The following is a 23,720-nucleotide window of genomic DNA, read 5'->3' as shown; positions in this document are numbered from 1 at the left end:
CTGAGTCTCAACTTCCTTATCTGTAAGATATCTGGGGTAACTTGGACTTGGTAATCTAGCTGAGATAGTACAGACGAAAGGGGACTGTGGCTTGGTATGACCAGGTGAAGCTCTGATCCCAGGACGAGAACTTAAGGCCCAGAGGTGTCCCCACCTGTTTTAAGGCCTGTGTGAAGTCAGGAGTGGGCACTGCTCTGGGCCTTCTCAGTTTAGCATCTCTGGTACTCTCTAGAAAGGTTTCCCTGATAGCTCAGTTGGTAGAGAATCTGCCCGCAATGTGGGAGATAGGGGTTCAATCCCTGGGTTGGGAAGATCCCCTGGAGAAGGGAAAGGATAACCACTCCAGTATTCTGGCCTGGAGAATTCCATGGACTCCATGGGGTCGCAAAGAGTCGGACATGACTTAAGTGACTTTCACTTTCACTTTCACCCTCTAGAAGGGGTCCAAGAGTGGAGCATGGGGCTACAAAACCTCTGGAGATAAAGATGTTACGACCCCAGGACTTCCCTGGTGGTCCAGTGCTTAAGAAACTGCCTGCAAATGCAGGGCACTCTGGTTCCATCCCTGGTCTGGGAAGATTCCACATGCCACCAAGCAACTAACCCCCTTGTGCCACAGCTACTGAAGTCCACGCCCCTTAGGGCCTGTGCTCCACAACAAGAGAAGCCGCCACAATAAAAATCCTGCACACGGCAATGAAGAGCAGCCCCCATTCGACGCAACTAGAGAAAGCCTGTGCGTAGCAACAAAGACAGTGCAGCACTCCCCATCCCCCACTCCCAAATAAAACAGAATCCAGTCCTCCTAAAAAAAAATCCTACAACTCTGCTTAACAAATCTATACTGGCCTTTTGCAATCCTCAAAGATCAGAAAATATATTAGGCACTAAATCCTCCTTCTCTTTTCCCTCAATCCCCACAGCAATCGAAGGCCGGGTCCCATTTCAGCCACCTCTCAGAGACGCAGGTGGCAGACTTTCCCTCTAACACAGGGGGCTCGCCACTTCCTGGTCAAGGGACCCCCCCCCCACCAGCTCATTGACCCTCCAGAAGGTTTATTTCTCTCATTCCTTCTGGGGGAGACTCAGAGGTTGAAGGGGGTCTCTGAGGTTGGCCCCAGTTTCTCCTCCTCGTCTCAAGAAGCCAAGCTCCCTGCTGGGTAAGTGGTCCTCCAGGGCCTATCCCAGCATGCTGGCCATGTAGATCTGATGCCCTCTTAGATATTTCATCTCTGAGCAGCCGTGTGTCTCAGCTGCCCGGCGGCAAGGAGGCAGCACCCCAGCTGTTGACCCTGTTGTCAGACTTTTCAACAGCTGCTGGGGGCAGGTAGTGGCGGGCCAGGGGGTGGGGGTGGACTTCTCTCGTCCGGCGGCCTGTGCACCAGCCCCCACATCCACCCTTTGCTTCTAGGAGCCTCATATCCTCACCTGGGCCCACCTTCCCCTTCCCCCAGGTCGGTGTCCGAACAGCGAGGTAACGTAAGTGGAGGTGCTGAGAGCGTTGCTCTGCGGCGTGATGCAAATGTGAGCTATTATTACTGGTACACTGGCCGGCGTGGTTCCCAGCAGGCCTGGCTCCTCGCTAACATCTGGCCAGAGGAGGGAGTTGATGGGGCTGAACTCTAAATGAGGATGAGGCAGTTGAGGGGGTAGCTGAGCCCGTCCCCTGGTCTCCAGGCAGGTGGGCCCGGGTCCAGGAGTGGGGACCTCTTCAGGAGGACGTCCCCGGAGAAACTGAGGTGAAGAGAGACCAGGGGCACAGGTATGATGTGGCAATAAGAACCTGTAATGGTTTTCCTGAGGGTGATGTAGGCAGCCAGCCCGGGCCTCCACCAGAGAGCTGGGATTCCCAGGTGGGGAGGAGCAGGGCCAGGGTGGTCCCTGTGGATGCTGGAATCACCAGGAGAGCCTGATGGGGGAGGAGGCTAGATGGGGCTTTGTCAGCACCAGGGGAGGGCAATTTGTAAAGAAGGGACTCAAGGATACACCCCCTTCTTCTCTGGGTCTCCATCACCAAACATAGCGCCTAACTTAGACCGCGTGCGCAGAATACGCTTCCTGATTGGATAAACAAGCCCCAGGAGCCCTCTTTAGCTTCCTCAGCGGCCGTCAAACACACTGGAGTTGGGCAGAGTCAGAGGTCGGCTGGCACTGGCCTTCTGAAGTCCAGGACAGGGATGTTCACTTTCCCCCTTTTGGTGGGGAGGGACTGACAGAGTGGGGCAGCAGCCCTATTGTCCAGCGGGCGGGCCCCTCCAGTCTGGCCCCTGATTTCTGGAGCTGAGCCCCGGCTGCTTCCCAGAGCATCCTTGGCCGGGCGCAGGGACGGTTCTTACCTAGGACGGTGAGGCGCGCAGGGCGGGACCGGATGGCAGCCTGGATGGCCTGACACTCGTACACGGCATCGTCTTGCAGCTCCGCCCGCAGGATCTTCAAGTGATGCTCCCCTGACAGGTGGTTCCCTACCACCAGATACTGCGGGTAACCTGTGGAGAAGGCAGGTGTATCAGGGGGGCGGGGCGGGGATGGAGAAGCTGGCATGACTGACGGGCACAGTGGGTGGGACATTGAGCGGGTTGGGGGGCTTCTGGGGGCTGGTCTTAGGGGGCCGGCAGAGCAGGAGGAGATGTCGCAGGGCCCTGATCTCAGTATGAGGAGCACAAAAGTGAGCTTCCGCAGGGAGCTAGGACAGCGTGTCTGTGTGTGGGCGTGTGTGTAAAGGGTATTGCAGGTGTTAAGTTTAGGGATGTCGGAGAAGCTATTATTAGAGTGGGAAGGAGCTGAATGTGGACAGACACAGCGGGTTGTCACCCTGGAACCCAGCCTGCTCAGCTCTGAGGCTTGCCAAGCAGACACACATCCTGATAAGGAAACACACACAGAAAGACAGAGAGACCCAGGCTCAGAGTCACAGAGAAGACAGGGTCAGAGGCAGAGAGAAGAAACAAAAATACCTGGAAAAAGAGCAAGAGTGGCTTTGGGGGAAAACTTTGGTTGCAGATGGGCAGGAAGTAGAAACCGAGGCCCACCCACCAGAGCCCAGGAACCTCTGGTCACTTTGAGCCGTTTAAGTGACTCTTTACTGGTCATTCTTACTATGACCCCCCGGGGACCCCAGGGCCTGATTAAGCACTTAGGTGACACTCAGGACACTTAAAAATTGGGGGCCTCTTATACCATTGGCGATGAATAATAGATAAATAAAAGCTTGAGAATGGTGAATCATTAAGCAGTTTTCCTGCTGCTCCGTGGGTGGAATGGAAATACATCAGGGGTTGCGGCTGCCGGGCTGGGCAGAGCCTCTCTGTCCTGGGTCTTCGGCCCTTGACCTTCTTTTATTTAAATTTATTTATTTTTAATTGAAGGATAATTGCTTTACAGTATTGTGTTGGCTTCTGCCATACACCAACATGGATCAGCCATAGTTATGCCTATGTCCCTTCCCTCTTGAACCTGCCTCCCACCTCCCACCCTTTCCCGTCCCTCTGGGTTGTTACAGAGCCCCGGTTTGAGTTCCCTGAGTCTTAACAGCAAATTTCCATGGCTGCCTATTCTACATACGGTAGTGTATATGCTTCCATGCTCTCTCTCCATTCGTCTCACCCTCTCCTTCCTCCCCTCCCACTGTGTCCATAAGTCACTTCTCTGTGTCTGCATCTTCACTGCTGCTGGGCCCTCAATCTCCTTAGTTCCTCCCCGCAGGACCTGTTTTCCACCCACCCCTTTCCCCGACCTCTGCGTGTCCCCACATACAGGGTCCCTCTCTTTCCAGAGGCCCATCCACCCTCTGACAGCCCCAAACTGCTTCTCTTTCTGAAGGGCCTTCGCTGGGGCAGAGTGAGTTCCCAGGAGGAGGCAGCTGGGCACGCTGGGCCTTTTAAAGAGAAGGCTGAGGCTTGAGAGGCAGGAACAGACAGGGGACGTGCCATAGCTGTCCTCACATTTTTCTCAGTCTCTCAGGGGGAGTTAGACGTGTTTGTGTAGCTTCTAAGGATTGGACCAAGGGGCACAATGAACGTGGGGACACACTTTAGGTTACTGTCAGCAATGTACTGGTGTCAGCAGAGATCTGGGCTGCCAGAGGTGGTAGTGAGGTTCCCGTCACTGGCTGTATTCAAGCAAATGTGGGATGATCCCGTCAGGGACACTACAGAGGAGATTTCTTGGGTGCTCCAGGGCCCCTCTTCCCCTCATAACCCACAGGTCTTCCAGAGGGGAGGGCAGGGTTCCCTGGGGGTGGGCTGTTAAGGGGCACCCATTCCTGGTCAGTGGAGGCAGCACAGTGATCCTCCGCCAGGCTCCCCAGTATGCTTTTGGGGTGCATCCAGTGTGGCTGAGCCTGTTAGGCTCAGGTCTTCACGGCTAGCATTGTCCCCAGCATGCCCTCCACAGCTGTTCAGGCCTGGCCAGAGATGCGACAGGGCCATCAGCTGTAGCCCTAAGATCAAGGCTTCCCCTCCTGCCTGCCCTTCCTGCCCTCTGCTGGGTTTTGGGGAGCAGCCGGGGTGAGTTAAGCTGGCTCTCCGCAGGGCCCGGTGAGGAGTTGGAAGTGGGCGCTGGTCCAGCCTCATCCCGCTGCAGCTGCTGTTAGCGTAGCTGGTGGGCGGCCCCCAGCCCCTCCGACCTGCTGCCTTGTGACCAGATCCTGGTCCCCTGCAGGCATCCTGGCCGGAACGCATCCTGGCCGGAGCGCGTGTGTTGCTGTCTTGCAAGCCAACAGCAGCCGCCTTCTGCTCTCATAAGCTGCTGAAAGCATCAGTGATGGGTTTGTCTGTACTTGCCTAATTAGGTGACGAGTCGTGATGCTGTTCTGAGGACTGGCAGCATCTTTGGAAAACACAGGCCCAGAATCACCGATTCAGAGCGAGATCTAGCTCCTTCCACTAGTACCGTTACTCTCTTTTGCTACTCTCAGGGGAGGTAAAATTATGGGTAGTCTGGGTTCTACAGACAAACTGCCTGGGTTTTAACGTCAGCTCTATCAGTCCCTAACTCTGCTGTCTTGGGCAAGTTACTCTAACCGCTTTGTGCTTCCATTTCCTTGTCAGTAAAATGGGACAATGCTAGTACCTCATAGACTTATGGGGAGGAATAGATAGGATTATCTTTATAAAGCACCTGACATAGGAAGCAGTCTCTAAATGTTAGTTTAGACTCTGAATGACACAGGGAGCTCAAATCTGGTGCTCTGAGACAACCTAAGGGACGGGATGGGCTGGGAGGTGGGAGGGAGGTTGAAGAGGGAGGAGACATATGTATACCTATGGCAGATTCATGTTGATGTATGGCAGAAGCCAGCACAATATTGTAAAGCAGTTATCCTCCAATTAAAAATAAATAAATTAAAAATTGAACTTGACAGTGATGTAAGGTAGCCAGAGAGGTCCCTGTCTTTAGCAGACAGGGTGCAAGCGTTTTGGGGGTTGGGAGTCAGGATCCCGTGAATTTGTTGTTCTGTTGCTAAGTCGAGTCTGATTCTTTGTGACCCCATGGACTGCAGCACACCAGGCTTCCCTGTCCTTCACTATCTCATATTCATGTCCATTGAGTCAGTGATGCCGTCCAACCATCTCATCCTCTGTTGCCTCCTTTTCCTCTTGCTTTCACTATTTCCTATGCATTGGGCTTGAGATATGTTTGAATCAATTTCTTTCTCAGCTGTGACTTTATTTACCTGCCAAGTAAAAAGAGGAAAAGCCTTCTTTTTTTTTATAACCCATGGATCATTGTAGATTTATGAGATAATGTCTGAGAAGAATTTGAGCTTCTTAGAAGAAAAATGTTCTATCAATATGAGGGAGTGTATTTATAAATCACTTCCTTCGACTGATTTTTTTCCAGTCTCGGTGGCCAGGAAGATAGTAAGGTCTTCAGTTAGGGCTCATTCCTGGTAGACTGGATGGAGCCACATATTTAAAATAGAAGAGGGCAGAGCTGAAGCAGGCCAAAACCCCATAACCCTGGGCCTCATAATATTTAGTGCTTGGCAAATACTTGCCGCCCTGTTACACTCATTTTCTTATCAGGCAAGCAAACAATGTTTATTAAGCATATAGTTGTCATCACTGTCATGATGCTCTTTTGGGACAAGTGATCAAATCCAGAGAAAACATTTTACTAAGAGTCTGAGTTCACTGGTTCTTTAAGGAGAGGGCCAGACTTCTTTCTATCAGTGGAGTCAGGTTGGGGAGGAAGCAGACCCCAGCCATCAGAGCGCACTGCTCTCCAGCACTTAGCAAGACCCAGTGTCAGGTCCCAGAAACTCATCTGTGGAAGTGGATGCCAGAGGGTCAATTACCTGTCTGGTGATGACCACCCTAGGAACCATCCACAGTGACCTGGGGCCTCCTCTTGGCCACTGACCCAACAAGAACCCAGTCCCTGACTGAAGCTGAAAACCACTGACCAGGAACCCAGAGAGCCTTCTTACGCAGCAGCGGTGCTGAGCCCGCTCAGAGCCACGTGAAGTGTGAACCATTCTGGTTCGGGAAGATCATGTCATTTCCCCAGTCCCTCTCGGGTAAGGGAGTTCAGAGTCCCTGAAATTGGCTGGTTCCCATAATACTTAAATTTTATGGCAGCACAGTATATTTTGGAGATGTGATTGTGTATTTTATCCATGCTCAGCTGGGCTGTAGCACTCAAACCCCAGGATGCTATTGACCATTGCTATAATGTTTCAATATACATTTTTGGCAAGACATAACTCACATTTTAAAATATTAATTTCCCAACCATCCTGTTCCCAAGTGCACTTCGATTTTTATTTTCTTGCAGCTGTACACCAGGAGAGAGGCAAAGCTACTTCTCAGTTGAATACATATTTTTCTCTCCTCCACCCCCAGACATTCCTTGATGGCAGGACACCCACATCCCTTGTTCTGCATTTTACAGTTCATGCTAAGCTTAGTAAATGGCCACATGCTGACCCTCGCCAGGGGAGAATTGCAATGACTGATGGGTGAGTGACCAAGATGATCTCAGTCTTTTTCCTCCCAGGGGAGAGGATGAATTGGAAAGACATCTGTATGGGCTTAAGGGCTGACATTTACAATACTTAACAGGTGATGGGGTGTGGGTGCCAACCAGGCAGCTCAGACACCAGTCATCAACAGGCACCTGAGCCCACCAGAGCATCTTTGCTGAACACCAGCCTGGGTGGGCTGAACAAGGCCTGGAATTTATTTCAAACACTTGTTTTCTTTTCTCCCCATCGCATGGTAACCTCTAAGCCCTACCAGCTTTCTTTGCATTTTCAATCTACTTGGTTCCCTTTAATGGATAGAAGGGGAGCTTCCAAGGTGACTCAGTGTAAAAGAATCTGCCCACCAATGCAGGAGACGTGGGTGCGATCTCTGTGTTGGGAAGATCCCCTGGGGAAGGAAATGGCAACCCACTCCAGTATTCTTGCCTGGAGAATCCCATAGACAGAGGAGCCTGGTGGGCTATAGGCTATGGGGATGGCAAAGGAGTCGGACACGACTTAGCAATTAAAACCACAGCAACAAACAACAATGGATGGAAGAAGGGAAGAACCAGGTTGTGTCTTAAGTGGGGAACACATTTGGGATCAAGAAAGACGAAGGCTTTACTTCTGGAAATCTGACTTTACATGAGACGTGATTGACTTTGGAATGGACCCTCCAAGCCAACAACACTGTGTTAGGTTTAGGACTGACAGCCAGAATGGAAGGTTTATTTGTAATTCACCACCAAAAGTCAGAGGGGCCCTCAGAGTCCTATGCATCCTGGACCAGGGCCTGCCTTGCCTGACTCTGCTCGTGGAATCTACAATGAAAGCTGAGACTTAATCCCCCAAATGCCTATGAAGATGGGGTTCCCTAGGAGGGTGGGTGGGTGGGTAGGGCAGGGGTGGGTTCCAGGCCTTCCTAGGGAGGCCTGGGGGTACTCACTTGAGAGGTCCCTGCCCACGCCCAGAGCCAAGCCATCCTTGATCCACAGGACGAAGCCATCGTATTCAGGGATGGCGCACAGCAGTGTCACCGGCTGCCCCGACACCACGGCCTGATCCTGGGGCTGCTGGCTGAAGGAGTACACTTGACCTGGGAAGGAAACAAGGATGGCGGTCAGTTACTTGCCAGAAGGGCTTCTGCTTGATCTGTGGAAGCAGAGACCAGGCTGGTCCAGGAGACAAGAGCCCCCCAGAGCGCCTCCCTTCCTGCTGGTGCCCAGCAGCGGCTTCCTCACTGCCCCCAGCTCCATCACCTGCTCACAGGAGCTGGCCACAGCTGCAGGCTCCCTGCCCGTCAACCCCCATGCACTCACGCTGTGGTTTTGCCATCCTCAAGCCCCAAACAGGCCATAGGACACCCTATTCCCCTTTCCACCTGATGACACTCCCTGGCACCTACTTCCACATGGGGGCAGAGACAGGAGACAGACTTCCAGTCGGAAGCACTCTGGGGGTGTGCTTCAAGAGGGCCATGGGCATGGAGGAGGGTGGAGAGCTATGATTAAAGCTGGAAACCCAAGGAATAATATCATCCTTTTAGTGGCTTCCAGGATGGGATTAGGACCAGCACCCCAAGGGGTCAGGCCCTACAGGACAAAAAGAACGGAGCTATTCATGGAGGATTGACTGCAATGCTAGTTAGCTATTACTACTCACAGTTTACAGATGAACTGAGGCTCCTAGCAAAGGAGTAACGTGCCTGAGGTCACACAGTAGGCTCAGGTGTAGCTCCAGGTTACACCGTGGGCCCATGTGGAATCCAAGGGCACACAGCAGGCCCAGGTGGAGTTCAGGGGCACACAGTGGGTCCAGGTTGAGTGTGGCAGATGATGTGGCTGAGGGAGCAGGTCATTGTCTCCACCCGTCCTCCTGTCCCTGTCTTTTCTGCAGCAGACCCTACTCCAGCCTCACTGTCACTCGGAAGCAGAGCATCAGTGTGACCCCACCCCTCCCCACACACCCCTCCCCGAACCATCTACCCTGGCCAGTTCATGACTAAGGTGAACAGACACACCCACAGTAGGTACAATACGCCAGGCGTTGTTCTGAGATTTAAAACTATCAGCTTGTTAATATGCTCATCTTCATAACAACCTATGAGGTTGCTGCTGTTTTTATCCCCATTTTCCAGATGAGGACATGAGGCCCAAGGGAGGGATAACTATGAACAGAAGCCTCGCCTGTTAGTTACTCACAAGGGCCCTGTGTACCTTCCCGTGGCTGTCACGTGCCCACAGCACCCGTGTGGAGCCTGATCAACCCGTGTCACAGGGACTCAGCGCCCGTAGGCTTGGAGGGTACTAGCCTGTCCAGGGAGTCTCTAGCGGCAGGACCTTGGGCTGTGCATCAAAGACTCTCTGGCTCTAAGGCCTGTGTTCTCATCTACAGCGAGCGGATCGCTATGCCTGGACCTGGAGGGATTGCTAAAGAAGGGGATGTCTTGTGAGCTACGTGTCCTGGGAAGCCACAGCTGAACGGACAGCGGGACATGGGACCTTGATGTCCACCGAGCTCCCGGCCCACAGCGCCATCTGTGCTTCACGTGCAGTCTCTCCTGTAACCTAGTGATTACCATTCAGAGCAGAACCGCTCCCATTTTACACCAAAGAAACCCAGATCAGAGAGGCAAACTGACCTGCCCAAGGTCACACGGCTAACGAATGGGGTTTGATCTGAGGTTTTTGACTTCTAAGCTTGTATTTTTTCCCCGCGCCCTACTCTGCAGACACAGATACACAGCTGAGGAAAACAGGGCCTAGTGGGCAGGCTCTTCCTCCACTGGGAGAGTCGGGGTGGCCACACAGGTCTCGGACACTGGCTGCTGCCCATCTGAGGACACAGGGCTCCAGACTGGGGCCCAGCTCTCAGCAAGAGATGGCCCTGAGCAGGGAGCCCCTGGGGAATGTCCCTGAGTGGCAGTGGGGATGGCAGCCGGGCAGAGACAGAGGTCCACGCTGCGCAGAGAGTGTGTGGAAGGCGGGAAGGTGGTAGGTTTTCAACTTGATGAGATCTTGGCTGGGTCTCTGAGGAATCTCATTAAAAATCAAATTGGCCCTGAATTGTGGGAGTAACACTTTTTATTCTGATTTGAGCTTTACAAATTAGATTTCATAGGACATTTTCATCAGCTCTGCGTGGTGGGGTGTGTTTTTTTTTCTTTTTCTTCTTTTTCTGTCTCTTCAAGTTCTCTGTTGTAATTAGACTGCTTCTGGCACCAAACAAGAGAGAGAGAAGGAGAGAAGAGATGAGAGGAGACAGGGAGGAAGAGAGTGGAGAAGGAACCAGAGGGTGAGGGGCTGGGGCGAGCAGGAGAGAAAGTGGAGAGGAGGAGAGAGACAAGGGAAGACGGCAGGGAGGAGAGGGGGAGGAGGGGGAGAGGGAGGAGCTGGGATGACAGAGAGGCTGCGTGGGCGGCAGACCAGTCCTCTCCCAGGCCCCTTCTCCAAGGCTCTGATGACGATTTCACAGTGCATTCTTTTATCTCGAAACCTTTCTTGCAAGAAGGACAGTGTCAAGACAGCCACCATAGCTGCCAGAGATTGTGTGATCAGAGAGAATTATCAGGTTGTCAGCTGGGAGCCAGGGGTGGGGGTGGGGGTTGAGATGAACAAGCCCTCCGCAGCAGAGCCTGAGCCCCAGGAACGCCCGTGAACAGGGAGGCCTCTGGTGGGAGCACCCCCTTGCTTCCTCTTGGTATCAGCAAGGGGACTTAGAAAGCTGGGGCACAGGGGGCATCCCAGGTGGAGGTATGGGCCGGGTTGAGGGTGAGAAGCCTGAGGATGGCGGGGGTGGCGGTCCCCCAGGGAGAAGAAGGGCTGTCACCATGGAGACCGGGGCTGGCGGGGCTGGGAGGGGAAGGTCCCGGGAAGCAGGTGTGGAGGTGGACACTGAGCCGTCACTACTTCTCCTTGGAGGCTGCCTCAGAGCCAGGAGTTGGGGCAGGGCCAACAGAAAGGAGCCTGAAAGGAAGGGAACAGGAGCGAGCCTCCAGTGGACTGGGGTCCCCTGACCAGGATTCAGAGAATGCTTTCGGCTCTCATATGTTGTCTGTTTGGATCCCCTCAACTTTTCCACAGAAAGAATGTTTCTGGAGGGAGATTGGTACCAAGGATAGTCTCAACAGGCTGCCCCAAAAGACATGGTTTGCAAATTATTTGGGGGGAGGGTGCACTCTGACAATTTGCCTTTTCATCATGTTTATTCTGGCTGTACCAGCTGGCATGTGAAATCTTAGTTCCCCTGACCAGGGATCGAACTTGTAACCCCTGTAGTGGAAGCACGGAGTCTTAACCAATGGACTGGCAAGGAAGTCCTCAGCAAAGTTTTAATTTTTGCACATTAAATTCAAGTCACTAAGAATGATTTTCTCTTTCAAATCAATGAGATGCTTTCTCAAGTAGAACCTAAGCTGGGTGTCACTTCTAGAGGAGATGAAGTTTACAGCGCTGAAGATGGAGAGGAGGTGAAGGGATGGACCAGTGGGACAGGTTCAGGGGCCTCCCCTTCAGGCTGAGGATCCCCTGGGGATGCGACGGGCAGACCATGGAGGGAGGTTCTTATCTGAAGAATCTCCTCACTAGTTCCTTCTCTTGTGACTTTCCAGTCCAGAGAGGTGAAAGGCAAAGGATCATTTTCCATAACCTCCTGGGCATTATATTGCATAGGCAAGAAGCTCCTCAAGATGCTTCATTTATTCAGCACACACTTATTGAGACTGCCAGGAGGCAGAAATTGCATTGTTTGGTGAGAAGGGGGCGAATGTGACCTGGTCTGTCCCTCCGGGCGCTCACACCTGTGGCCTCCGCAGCCCCCTCAGCATCTGGCAGCTCTGATCCAAGCAGAGGGTCTGCTGCACCCCCCAGGGTCCTGCTCTCACTGTGGACCCAACCCCGCCAGGTTTCTGCCTCAGCTTCCCATCTTGTCCAATGGCCTTCTCCTAGTGTGGAGCCCGGCAGCTCATGTGACCTTCCTTCTCAGGCTTTATTTTTATTTAATTACTTATTATTTTTTTTTAAAAACTGGCATATAGTTGATTTACAATGTTGTGTTCATTTCAGGTGTACGGCAAAGAGATTCCATCTTATATATATTTGTATATTCTTTTTCAGATTCTTTTCTATGATAAGTTATAACAAGATATTGAATATAGTTCCCTATGCTATACAGCAGGTCTATTTTATATATAGTAGTTGTCTATCTGTTAATCCCAAACTCCTAACTTATCCCTCCCCCACTTTTCGCCTTGATAACCATAAGTTTGTTTTCTATGTCTGCAATTCTGTTTTATAAATAAGCTCATTTGTATCATGTTTTTAGCTTCCATATATAAGTGATAGCATATGATATTAGTCTTTCTCTGTCTGTTCAATCTCTGGGTCGGAAAGATCCCTTGGAGGACGGCATGGCAACCCACTCCAGTATTCTTGCCTGAGAATCCCCATGGACAGAGGAGTCTGGCAGGCTGCAGTCCAAGGGGTCCCAAAGAGTTGGACGTGACTGAGCGACTAAGCACAGCATAGCACTTATTATTGTACAACTCGTTATTATATTGGAGAAGGAAATGGCAGCCCACTCCAAGATTCTTGCCTGGAGAATCCCATGGACAGAGGAGCCTGGAGGGCTACAGTCCATAGTGTTGCAAAGAGTTATTATATATTAATATACAGTTATTATTAAATTAACAATATAGTATTATAGCTATATTAATAACTATATTATATTAATTATATATTAATTATTAATTAATCAACATATTATATATTACAATATTAATTATATTATTAATTATATATTAACATATAGCGTTATTATATGCTACATATAATCTATAATATTATTACATATAATATATTATTATACACAAGGTGGTATATTATTACATATATAATATTACTTATTAGCAATACTGTATTAATATAATTAGTGTCATAGTTATTAGTATAATACTATTATTATTGGGCCTTTCCTGGAGGTCCGATGGTTAAGACCCTGCATTTCCACTGTAGGGGGTACAGGCTCAATCCCTGATCAGGGAGCTAGGATCCCACATGCCTTGATGCCAAAAAACCAAAACATAAAACAGAAGCAACACTGTAACAAATTCAATAAAGACTTTAAAAATGGTCCACATCAAAAAATCTTTAAAAATATAATACTATGATTATGTAAATATTATTATGTAGCTAGTTATGTATTATAAATAGTATTTTTATTCTCATAGAATTAATAAATAGCTGGCTTCCATTGAATGAACCACGTGAATTGAGAGGTTTACAGGGGTTGTTTGAATTCTCTCCACAGTTAGTCCTATGGAATGGGATCCCCATGAGACCCACGGGAAGATGCGGTCGCTAGGAGCCCAGGGCACTGAACGATGGAGAAGGGACCGCAGGCCAGCAGTCCTGTGTCAGAGCCACAGCCTGCGGTCCTTTACTAGACAGTCCTCAGCCCCCAGGGACGCACAGACCCACCTGAGACCCTCTTCCCCTGCTCTTGACGGAACTGAAAAGTCTCCAGAAACGTCAAAGGAGAGGGCCAGGGAGGAAACCCATCTGGAACGCTCCTGCATTTGAGGGGTCAGGGGGAGGGTGGGGTGTGGTCCTGGTGGTGGTCACAGGCCATCTTTCCTATGCCCCTCCCTGGAGGATGGTCCCATCCCAGGAAGGAAGAGGCCCTCCAGGGTCGTTTCAGAGCCCCTGAGGTCACTTTCCCTGGCCCGTGTGTCTCGTGGCATGCCAGGCAGCTGTGACCTGCCCATGCCAAGACAGCAGCTCACCAACTCTGCGACTTGCCTCTACCACACCGAGGCGGGGCGGGGAGGAGCCTGTGTCTCCACACTGAGCCCAGAAAGGGGAGATATGACCCCCCAAGGTTCACTGAGTCAGGATTAGGGTCTGGCTCTCACAGAGCCCCCAGCTCAGCAGGCCAGGGGCGGGAGCGGAGGTGGAAGTCTGAGCAGGTGGGGGCTTTGGGAGCCTTCTCTCCAAACCTCAGGAAGCAGGGGCCACCTCTGGAGGGAAGGATGAAGAGCAGGGTGGGCTCTAGGGAGCCCCAGGCTTTGAGTCACGTGTGTGTTCCTCGTGTTCTGAGTCCAGATGGGGGCGGAGGCCGGGCTGTCGATGAGGGGAGAAAGGATGAGGTGGCGGCAGGTGGTGGCAGGACTCTCAGCTCCTCAGCACGAGGAGGGACAGGTGCAGCTGCTGCCTGGCCTGAGGCGGGGGGAGGCACTGGAAGAAGCCCCCGGGGCCCCCTCACCCCCCGTACCAGCCCAGCTCCGAGCCTCCCCTCCCCTGGCCCTGCTGCCCTGTCCTGCTGCCGGCTGCTCCCTGCCCTCTGCTCTCCTCTCAGCATCTCTCACGACTTCTCCAGACTGTCCTCAACGCCCACCCCCCACTACCCCCCTCACTCCCTCATCTGCACCAGCCCATCAGGCTCCCCAGAGGGGCCGCCCCTCTTAGCCCTGACCACATGGCCCCTTACTGCAGTCTCTTTTTTGAGGACTCACCGCAGGTCACATTAACATGGAGTGAGCCATCACCATCTGGCTCTGGGAGGTCCCCACTGTCTTCCAGTAGAACATTTAAAATGCTGAAGACCCCATGACTGTCTATGAGCTCACACACCTCTGGCCCCTGATCTGAGGTCACCTCTGAATTCCCAGCTACCTCCTGGGGAGGGGAGAGGCACTCTGCTGGCTGAGGTTGGGAGGACCATCCCACCAGGAGTGATGTCTTTACATCAGTGTTCCGGGGACCTGGCTACCTCAGTGTGCGCATGCATGTGTGTCCACACGTGTGTGCATGTGTGTGTGTGCATGTGTGTGTGCGTGCATGTACGTTGATGGGGTTGAATCAGTTGGCTTCCAGGCCCCACCCCTTCTCTAGCCAGACCTTTTCTGTTTCTATTCCTTGTCAACCACTCACCATTTTGGTCAAATAAACTCTTCTCATTCTTTTGAATATTTGAAAGCCTCTGGTTTAGAATTTTGGGGGGTGGAATGTTTCCTGGGACTAAACATGCTGAGAAGGTCAAGGCTTCTGTCTGCTGTCAGGGTTGCTGTGGAGACTCCTGGAAGGGACTGTGGTCTGGACAGCCTTTAAGGTCCCAGGGGTTCCCGGCGCTGTTGCCTGACTCTGAGTCTGTGTGTGTGTGTGGGGAGGGGGCGTGGGGGCAGGGAACAGGTAGAAAGAGGTCCCATAGTGCCCGGGGTCCTCCATGCCAGACTCCGAGGAGGGTGCTCACCCAACCCCACCAGCCGTAACTCTCAGCCCTGACCTTCTGGGGACAGCCTGGCGCTCCAGCGACCTAAGTCTGTTGCTGCCCCTAGAGGCACACGTGTTTGTGTCTCTCCCCAGTCACCGATCTGGTGGTCAGGTGGTCAGGTGGCGTGAGAGGCAGCCGTCTGTGGGGTCAGTGTGGACTAGTGCAGAGAGCAAGGGGTGTGGGGTTAGTTAGGGTAACAGGAGAGACAGGCTCAGAGCAAATCGCACTGGATGGAGCCTGATGGGCGGAGCAGGGGCGCTGACGTCCACATGTGCCCTGCGATCCCCCATCTCAGTCGTGCTCAGAGGTCAGACTGGAGGTGGTCAGGAGATGGTGTGGGGCGTGCGCGACCTCCTCCTCTCCTCCCTCTGGGTGCCTTATTTTTGTAGTTTTCATCACTACTCGTGAGCCTTTCCTGAGCCCAGGACTGTTAAAGCTGGAGCTACGAGGGGGTCCCAGAGCTGGGAAAGGAAGCTCTGCAAGCCTGAAGCTGGACCGATTAGAACCTGCTTCTCGCCATGAGCCACGCAGGTGAGGGATGTGAACACCTGAGCCCCCTGCAGCCCTGCCTCTGCCGGCTTCAGTCTCCTGGAGCTGCCTGCCCAGCCATGCAGAAAAGGCTCAGATGTCACCGTCTGCTCTGTTATTAGTGACCAATTGGGGAAGGTTTAAGAATAGTTGTGCCGGGACTATTTGTCGCTAGCTTTCTCCCAGCCCAGAGCATGCAAATTGCCTCTTCTGAGATTAAGGGAAGTGGCCCTTGGTCCTGAGAAGCAGACAGATGGAAGCAGGGAAGGGGAGGCAGGGGCCAGCTCAGCGGCCGGCTGACACCAGGACAGCGCCCGGCTGTGGGGTGGGGAGGGACCAGGGCAGGATGGCTCCGGTCGTGCCTGGAAGCCTGAGCCTTGACTTCTACTGCTCTCTGGGGGCTCAGCACATGCCCAGCTCCTAATCCAGTAGGATGAGCTTTGGGAAATTTCTGGAACATCCTACTGTGACCCACATGGGGGTTTTGGGGTTATATTCTAGCCCCCTGGCTAATAATAAAACTGATTGTTATGGGGTGTAATGGTACCTATGATGTGCCATGGGCCACAAGCAGGGGATGGTTCACCCCAACAACCTCCAAGACCCCTGGCCAGGTGTGGGGTGCTGATGAGGGACTGAGGTATCTTCCATGACAAGGAGCTTAGTGTCTGGAGGAGACAAATCTATGCACAGGGAACTAAAATAAGAGGTGTCCCAGGACTTCCCTGGCAGTTCAGTGGTTAAGAATCTGCACTTCCATTGCAGGGGGCACAGGTTCTATCACACTGGTCAGGGAACTAAGATCCCACATGGCGCTTGGGGCAGCCAAAAATTAAAAAAAAAAAAAAAAACACCTTAAAATAAAAAGTGCCCCAAAGGAGGTATAAAGAAAGTCTCAAGGATGTAACAAAACAGAAATAGACTCAAAGATTACAGAGAACAGACTAGTGATTACCAGTAGGTAAAGGAAGGGAGGAGGAAGCGGGGAGGGGTAGTGGATTACGAGGTACAAATGATGGTAGAAAATAAATAAGCCACAAGGATATATCCTACAATACAGGGGATAGAGCTAATATTTTGATAACTATAAATGAAGTATAACCTTTGAAAATTGTGAATCACTATGCTGTACATCTGAAATTTATATAATAATAAAGAAAGTCTTAAGGAAGAAAGAGCTTTCCTTTTTGGGGGAAATGAGTCACAGAAGGACTGGCCTTTTTTAAAAAAAATTTATTTATTTGGCTCTTTGTTACAGCATGCACACTTAGTTGCCCTGCGGAATGTGGGATCTTAGTTCTCTGACTAGGGGTCAACACGGCATCCCCTGCGGTGGAAGGTAGCTTCTTAACCACTGGACCATCAGGGAAGTCCCAGGGCTGGCTTCGGAAATAGCCTGGACGGGTAGGCAAGATGAGGGCAAGGAGGGAATGTTTCCTGGGATGTGGATGGCGTAGGTAAAGTACAGAAGTCAGAACGCGTTCCGGGAAGAACAGGACAGATGCTACAAGGTCCAGGCTGGATCTCTGGCTCTGTCGCCACTGCTGTGCACCACTGGGGAAACTGCCTAGTCACTCTGAACCTCATCTTCCCTGTAGAATGGTAACCATGCTTGTCAGGTTGTCTGTGGGGATGAACAGGACCCTTGAGGGAAGCTCACAGGGCTCTGCACGCCCTCTCACCGCGAGCCTGGTGTGATGGGCGCATGGCCTGTGTGTGTAGGATGCTCAGGAGAACACAGTAGGTCCAGCTGTGCAGGCCCTCGCATGCACGCTAAGAGGTTTTCACCGATAAGAAACCATCCCTGAGGTTGACCCACAGGCTCAGATCTGAGTTTGAGAAAGATCACGGTGGCAGCAGGGAGGCAGGGGGATAAAGGAGAAGAATCCGAAGGCAGGAAGACTGATCTGGAGGATTCTGCTCATAAGGGATCAGACTAAAGCTCTAGGAGCTACTGGAGGCGGCACTGAGCTAGCAAGCTATTGCGTTTGATGGGAGATGAGGAGCACAGAGGCATAAAGATCCCCCCTCTCCCTGGGCTGCAGGATGGGGTGAATGGGTAACTGAGGGAGCCGCTTCTGTCTCAGGGAAAGAAGCAGATTGGGGGGCTAGTGAATTCAGTTGTAAATATGTTGATAGGGGTGCAGAATCGCTCAGGAGAAGACACCCTGGATGTAGTAGGTCTGGAAGAAGAAGGTGGGATTCATCCACACTTTACTGAGCATCACTATGGCTCAGGCAGTGGGAGGTGTTTTCGCTACGTGTCCTCTCATTGGGTGTTGACCTGAGAACTCATCTGCTAACCTGGAAGGTTATAGGCATTGATGTGACTAAGGCAGACACAGCTGCTCCAGACTGGGAGTACTGGGGGCAACTGTCTAACTCCTGTCAAGGTTCACATGGACTTTGAGCCCTGTTGGGCTGGAAAGAAGTCAATCTTCTTCTTTTGGACCAGGACTGGAAATACAGAGAAGCCAGGACAGACAGGTGTGGAAGACAGGACTTCCCTTCATTGTCTGTTTCTCCTGGACCTGTGCTGGGAGAGAGGGGCTGGGACACGACTTCAACCTCCACACTGCTGTCTGCAGCTGTCTGTAGCCTTGATTCTGAAACACGGCTGAAGAGAAGCTTGCCAATATCATGAATGTTCCAGAAACTGTGCTGGACATTTATGCGGGCTTATGTGGGAGAGGCTGACTGTTCTTCCCAGGGCTGGGTGAGGGGTACAAGTTCCCAGTTCTCCCACTTCTTTCCTGGCCTGAGCTGGGGCGGCTGGGCAACCTGTGATTCTCCCAGCCTCTCTCGACTCTCCCCAGGACACGCAGCCCGCCAAGGTTATCCTGGACAGCACGGGGCTCTAATGAAAAACAATGGGGCTGGCCGAGGCAGGGTGACTCCAAAGGCACTATAAATCCTTCGCCTCCTGATTATCAGCCTGTGGCCCCAGCTCCAGCCTTCGCTGAGCTCATTAGTGCCCGGGAGAGGATCCTCCATCCATTCAGTCAAGTTCTGGATGCCAAGAACACACTGATAAGGGCTGCCAGAAACACTTGCGCGAGCGTGCCTGTGAAGGGGCCCAGCCATCCCGCCCGCTGGATGTCTGACCTGGACGGGAAAGAACAGTGTGGGCTTCGGCGGTGGCCATGGGGGTCGGTGGAAACAGGGGACCATCGGGCAGCCCGTGAAGGCTGGGACCCCGCATGTCGTCCCAGCAGGAAGGCTCTGCTGCTGGCTGGCCAGGGGCCCGGGCTAAGCCCGCTCTTCCCTCTGTGTCTCGGGGCGCTGTCTTCGGGACTGGAATATGTGGTCCCTGAACCATTTTGGGGGCAGGGTAGGGAGCAGCATGAGACGAAGAAAGCGCATCTGAAGAGCAGTGATGGGCTGTCATTGGCCCGAGAGGCAGCGGTCGGCATCAGTCACGGGCGGACAGAATTTCCATGTACACTCTTAGAGGACAGCAATTTGGGAACCGCTGGGATGGGCTGGAGGCGGGGCCATGGACCACGGACCCCACGATGTCCCGGGAGTCGTGTTCCCTTTTATACGAGGTGCTCTGGACACAGGAAGCTGTGTCCTGACCGTGAGCACCCAGGCCCAGAAGGAACCCATGTGGTGCTGCTTCTGCTGACTCTTAGCTGTGTGCCCTTGAGCCTGACCCTTCCCATCTCCAAGACTCAGCTCCCATCTGTCAATGCAGGGTTCGGACTAGAAGTCAATTCCTCAGGTGCTCCCTTTTAGCCCCAATGTTCAATGTTCTGGTTTATTCAATGTATTAAAAATGTTTTAAAAATTTATTTGTTTGGCCATGCCACACGGCATGAGGGATCTTAGTTCCCTGACCAGAGATTGTTAGAGGGAGAGGTTAAGGCTGAAAAGAAAAAAAACAAGGCACAAGAAAGTAAAAGCAAATCGCCCAAGCTGATTTGGTCTGTTTGGGGAAGATCTATGTCTTAACTATCATTTTTTTTTTGTTTTTAAAAAACAAGGGTTCATATTACTTCATTCAATCCTGTATTTGTCTTTCTCTTTCTGACTTACTTTACTTAGTATGATAATCTCCATTTGCATCCATGTTGCTGCAAATGCATTGTTTTGTTCTTTTTTAATGACTGAGTAATATTCTACTGTATATATTCACCACATCTTCTTATTCATTCATCTGTTGGTGGACATTTGGTTTGCTTCCATGTCTTGGCTATTGTAAATAGTACTGCTGTGAATATTGGCATGCATGTATCATTTTGAATTAGTTTTGTGCAGGACTGGGATCGCTGGATAATATGGTAATTCTATTTTTAGTTTTCTGAGGAGCCTCCATACTGTTCTTCATAGTGGTTGCACCAACTTAAATCCCTACCAACAGTGTAGGAGGGTTCCCTTTATTCCACACCCTCTCAGCCTTTGTTATGTGTAGATTTTTTAATGATGGCCATTCTGATTGGTGTGGGGTGGTATCTCACTGTAGTTTTGACAATCCCTTCTTAAAAATCTTATGAACAGAGAGAAGCAAGGGTGTGAATAATCCAAAATGATGGACATTTCAAAACAATGAATAATCCGAAGTAACATTTATTTTCAACATTGGAATGCATTTTGGTATTCATGTTTGAATATGGATGTGTTTGATGTTCTGGGAATTTCTAATACTTAAAAAAAGCCACAAAAGAACCCAGTGATGAGGCTCCCTCTGGCTTCCTGCTCAGCTGGGTAGAGAACATCACCCTTCGTACTGGTCCACTCACCCTCCCCAGCCTGCTGTCGCTATGGCTCACACTTTCTCCAGGAGAGGATGGAGATCTTAGCTAATTTTGCCTTTAAAGGACTTTCATTCCCTTTGGGCCTCATGCAAATAAGAAAAAAATAAGAAGCTGTGAAATGTTAACAGAGGACTTCATTAAGTAGTCTTGGTGATAGCATTTGCCAGGAATGGGGACAATTTGCTAGCAGACAATTGAGAGCTGACTATATATGCGTCCTAATTAAAATCGTAATTCTTCTTCTCATCGCGCTGGGATTCTGGGTCCTGTCTTCTGGCTGCTATAGGATATTAACCACAGCTAAGTCTTGCATATGCTTCACACATCACAAAGCTCTTCACATACCTTATTTTACTTAATCCACCCTCCTGACACTCTTTTGAGAAGGTTCTATCATCACCCTGATGTAGACACTTGAATGCCAAGGTTTAAAGCCATGACCAGCCAAGGTCCCATTGCAAGAGTGTGCCCCATGCCAGCCCTTTTCTGCGTCACCTGACCTCTCCCATCACCACCTAACCGTGGCCCTGGCAGGGGCTCAGATTATTTACAACAAACCCTGAGAAGGCCGCAGCAAAGAAAACAAAATAAAGCTAAATTTTACTACTGCCCCTTATTTTTGTTTTGAGTGTTTGAAGTGGAGATGTGGGTAAAGGAGAGATTTTGCGCTGGAAGCACTTTGAGAGGAAGGCAAGGGAGTGTGCGTGTTAACGGGAGTCCCAGATGGGCTGAGGCTGGGTCACTGAGCCCAGGCGTCACAGCAGGTGAGCTGGGGCCAGGGGGGTAGGACTGGCAGGTGCAGGGCTCCCTGGAAGCAGCAGCCTCAAGTCCAGGGGAGGTATTTTCACGGCAACAATGTTGAGGAATGGAGAGAATCATTTCCACTTTATGGATTAGGAAACAGAAGCTCAGAGAGGTTAAGAGACCCACCCAAGGTCACAGCGTGTGCTGGAGGCTGGTGTTTGAACCATCTGACTCCAGTTCTGGACTTTGGTTGACAGTCTCCGGTAAGCACAGACCATGACTGAGCTATATAGTTTCCTCTTCAGAAAGCAGAGGCTGACAACTGTTTTTCCCAGCTGTGCTCCCAAAATGCACAGGAAGCTGACGGGACACCTAGTTCTTACTGCTGGACACAAGCCCCATCTCACCTGCAGATCACAATCAACCAGAGACACCTCTGATCCTGCCGGGCACTCCTGGACCTGAGATCATCTCCGTAAACGACCATTTAGGGCAAAAGTCATCCACAGCCAGGCAGAGGCACCGCCCGCCCTGCCCTGCTGCCTCCTTGTCCAGAAGCCTTTTTACAAAGGCTGACTCCCTGGAATGGCTTTCTTAGCTCAGTCCGGGGCTGTGAGAAAAATGATTTCCATTCCCTGCACGGCCGGAGCCTTGGGCCTTTGCCACAGCCACTGTGATGGGGAGCATCTCCTCTGCTGTAAAGGCAACCCAAGGAGGGCCAGCTGGTACCCAGTTATGCCCTTCCACTGGGCACGGGATGGGGGACCGTGAATGGGAGTCTTCGGGGAGCCCACCCCCATCCCGGGACATCTCTGTTTCCAGTCTGGAGTGCCACCAGAGGTCCAGACGGCTCCTCTAATAGAAAAGTTGCTCACGACTTCACTGGAGGGAACAGAGCAGCTTTCAAGCCTCCTCCCTGAAACGCAACAATATCTGGTACCACTTGGCGTCTTGGGGAGAGAATTCATGTCCATAATTAGTTACTGTATATCACCGTTAGTACTCTGCTCAGGATTTACTGGGCAAACACCGTTTAACTGCACAATAACTACAGTCCTTGCTGCTTATTGGGTAATTTACTAAGGCTGGGAGGATGGGGCGGGAGGGACTCTGAATAGGAGGTATTGTAACCCCTTGAATCAAACTTTATGAGTTTGGGATTGGCAGAGAGGAGGCAGCTGGTAGCCAGCTCTCGTTGCTTTGTTTTGCAGAGTTGGCTGACAGACTGCTTCCTTCCCTTTCTTTATTGCAGGAGAGGTCTGGGGACTCAGATCTGGGGTTGCCCGGGGCTGCCTGGGGCTACAGAAGGCTTCTGGTAGAGAGGGTCTTTGGATGAAGACAAAGAAACTCAGCGGGAAGCCAGCAGCAGGAACCGGGCTTGGTGTCCTAGGGGCTCCATCCAGTCCTTCCATTTATCCCCTCCATCAGGCCTCTTTCTGTAGCTGGGCCAGTGGGTGGGTGGTGGGTGGGGCTACAGGGAATTGGCCTTGGCTGGCAGCATTGTGGTAATCTGAAACCCTCTCCTCTCTCACAAGTGCCATGTTGCTGGGGAGAAGCCATTCCTGGACGCCTCCCAGCCTCAATCTGCTTGAGCAAAGTCTGTCTTTGTTTGGCCCTAAACTCCCCTAACCTATTTAGACCACAGAGAAGGGGAAGAGACACAATAATGAAAAACGCAACGTGCAACATTGCCTTACGCAATCTAATAAATTACTCGGTACCCGGCTGCCAGCTCAAACTAAGCCCAATATTGCCTGCAGTAATTATTTGGATCAAATGCAGTTTATCTGCTTCATATTTGTGCTTCTGTGCTCAGTGGTAACTTATAAATGTCATCGTGGTGTTTATTCGTTATAATGAAACTTAATGGCATCAGAGGCCAGGAGAAGAGCTGGTGGGGCGGCAGGTTTAAAACAATCTCTTCCATCTCTGAAGAAGGGATGAACCAAGATAACACGGAACTGCCCCGCAGGGAAGAGGTCTGTAGGGATGGTAGTGTGCTCATGCTGTGGGATGGACGGAAAGAGCCAGGAGCTTCCTCTAGAGGCGTCCATCAGGAGGTGGAGAAGACTTGGCTGGGTTTAACCCTGGCACTGCCCCCGTCTGTCCTTGCTTCATCTCCTGAGGACATTTATGGGGGGAAGGTATTCAGTCTTGACAGCACTCGATGGCTGGCCAGATAAGAGATGGAGGCTGTCTAGGGTCTTGGGAGGCAACGATCTTGATGGATGGGGATAGAAATTAGAATCTCAAGGGCAGACTGTGCAATCTCTTAAAGGAGGTTTGGAAGAAGGCAGTGGGGGAGGGTGGAAAACAAAAGAAGGGTATCCTGGAGGGCCAAGAGAGGATGACCAGACAGGTAGAGGGGGCACAAGGCATGAACAGAATAGGGAGGAGCTGGCGGGGTGGAGGAAGCGTGCCCACCAGCTCTGCATAAGTAGGGACAAAGATGTACC

The 23,720-nt window shown here is 51.5% G+C and overlaps 1 protein-coding gene across 3 annotated transcripts in view; it reads right to left on the bottom strand.

Moving 5' to 3' along the window:
* KIRREL3 (kirre like nephrin family adhesion molecule 3) overlaps positions 1 to 23,720 on the bottom strand; it is a 599,492-nt gene that overhangs the window by 88,863 nt on the left and 486,909 nt on the right. For all 3 annotated transcript variants that reach the window (XM_043873461.1, XM_043873470.1, XM_043873479.1), the window contains 2 exons: positions 7,914 to 8,063; positions 2,337 to 2,486 (listed from right to left, as the gene is read on the bottom strand). In XM_043873461.1, the coding sequence (XP_043729396.1) occupies positions 2,337 to 2,486; positions 7,914 to 8,063 (300 nt within the window). The remainder of the gene's footprint in view (positions 1 to 2,336; positions 2,487 to 7,913; positions 8,064 to 23,720) is intronic.

This window comes from Cervus elaphus, chromosome 2 (genome assembly GCF_910594005.1).
Source record: "Cervus elaphus chromosome 2, mCerEla1.1, whole genome shotgun sequence".
Classification (NCBI taxonomy): Eukaryota; Metazoa; Chordata; class Mammalia; order Artiodactyla; family Cervidae; genus Cervus; species Cervus elaphus.
Note: the sequence above shows the minus strand (reverse complement) of the source record. Positions and strands in the feature narration are given on the sequence as shown.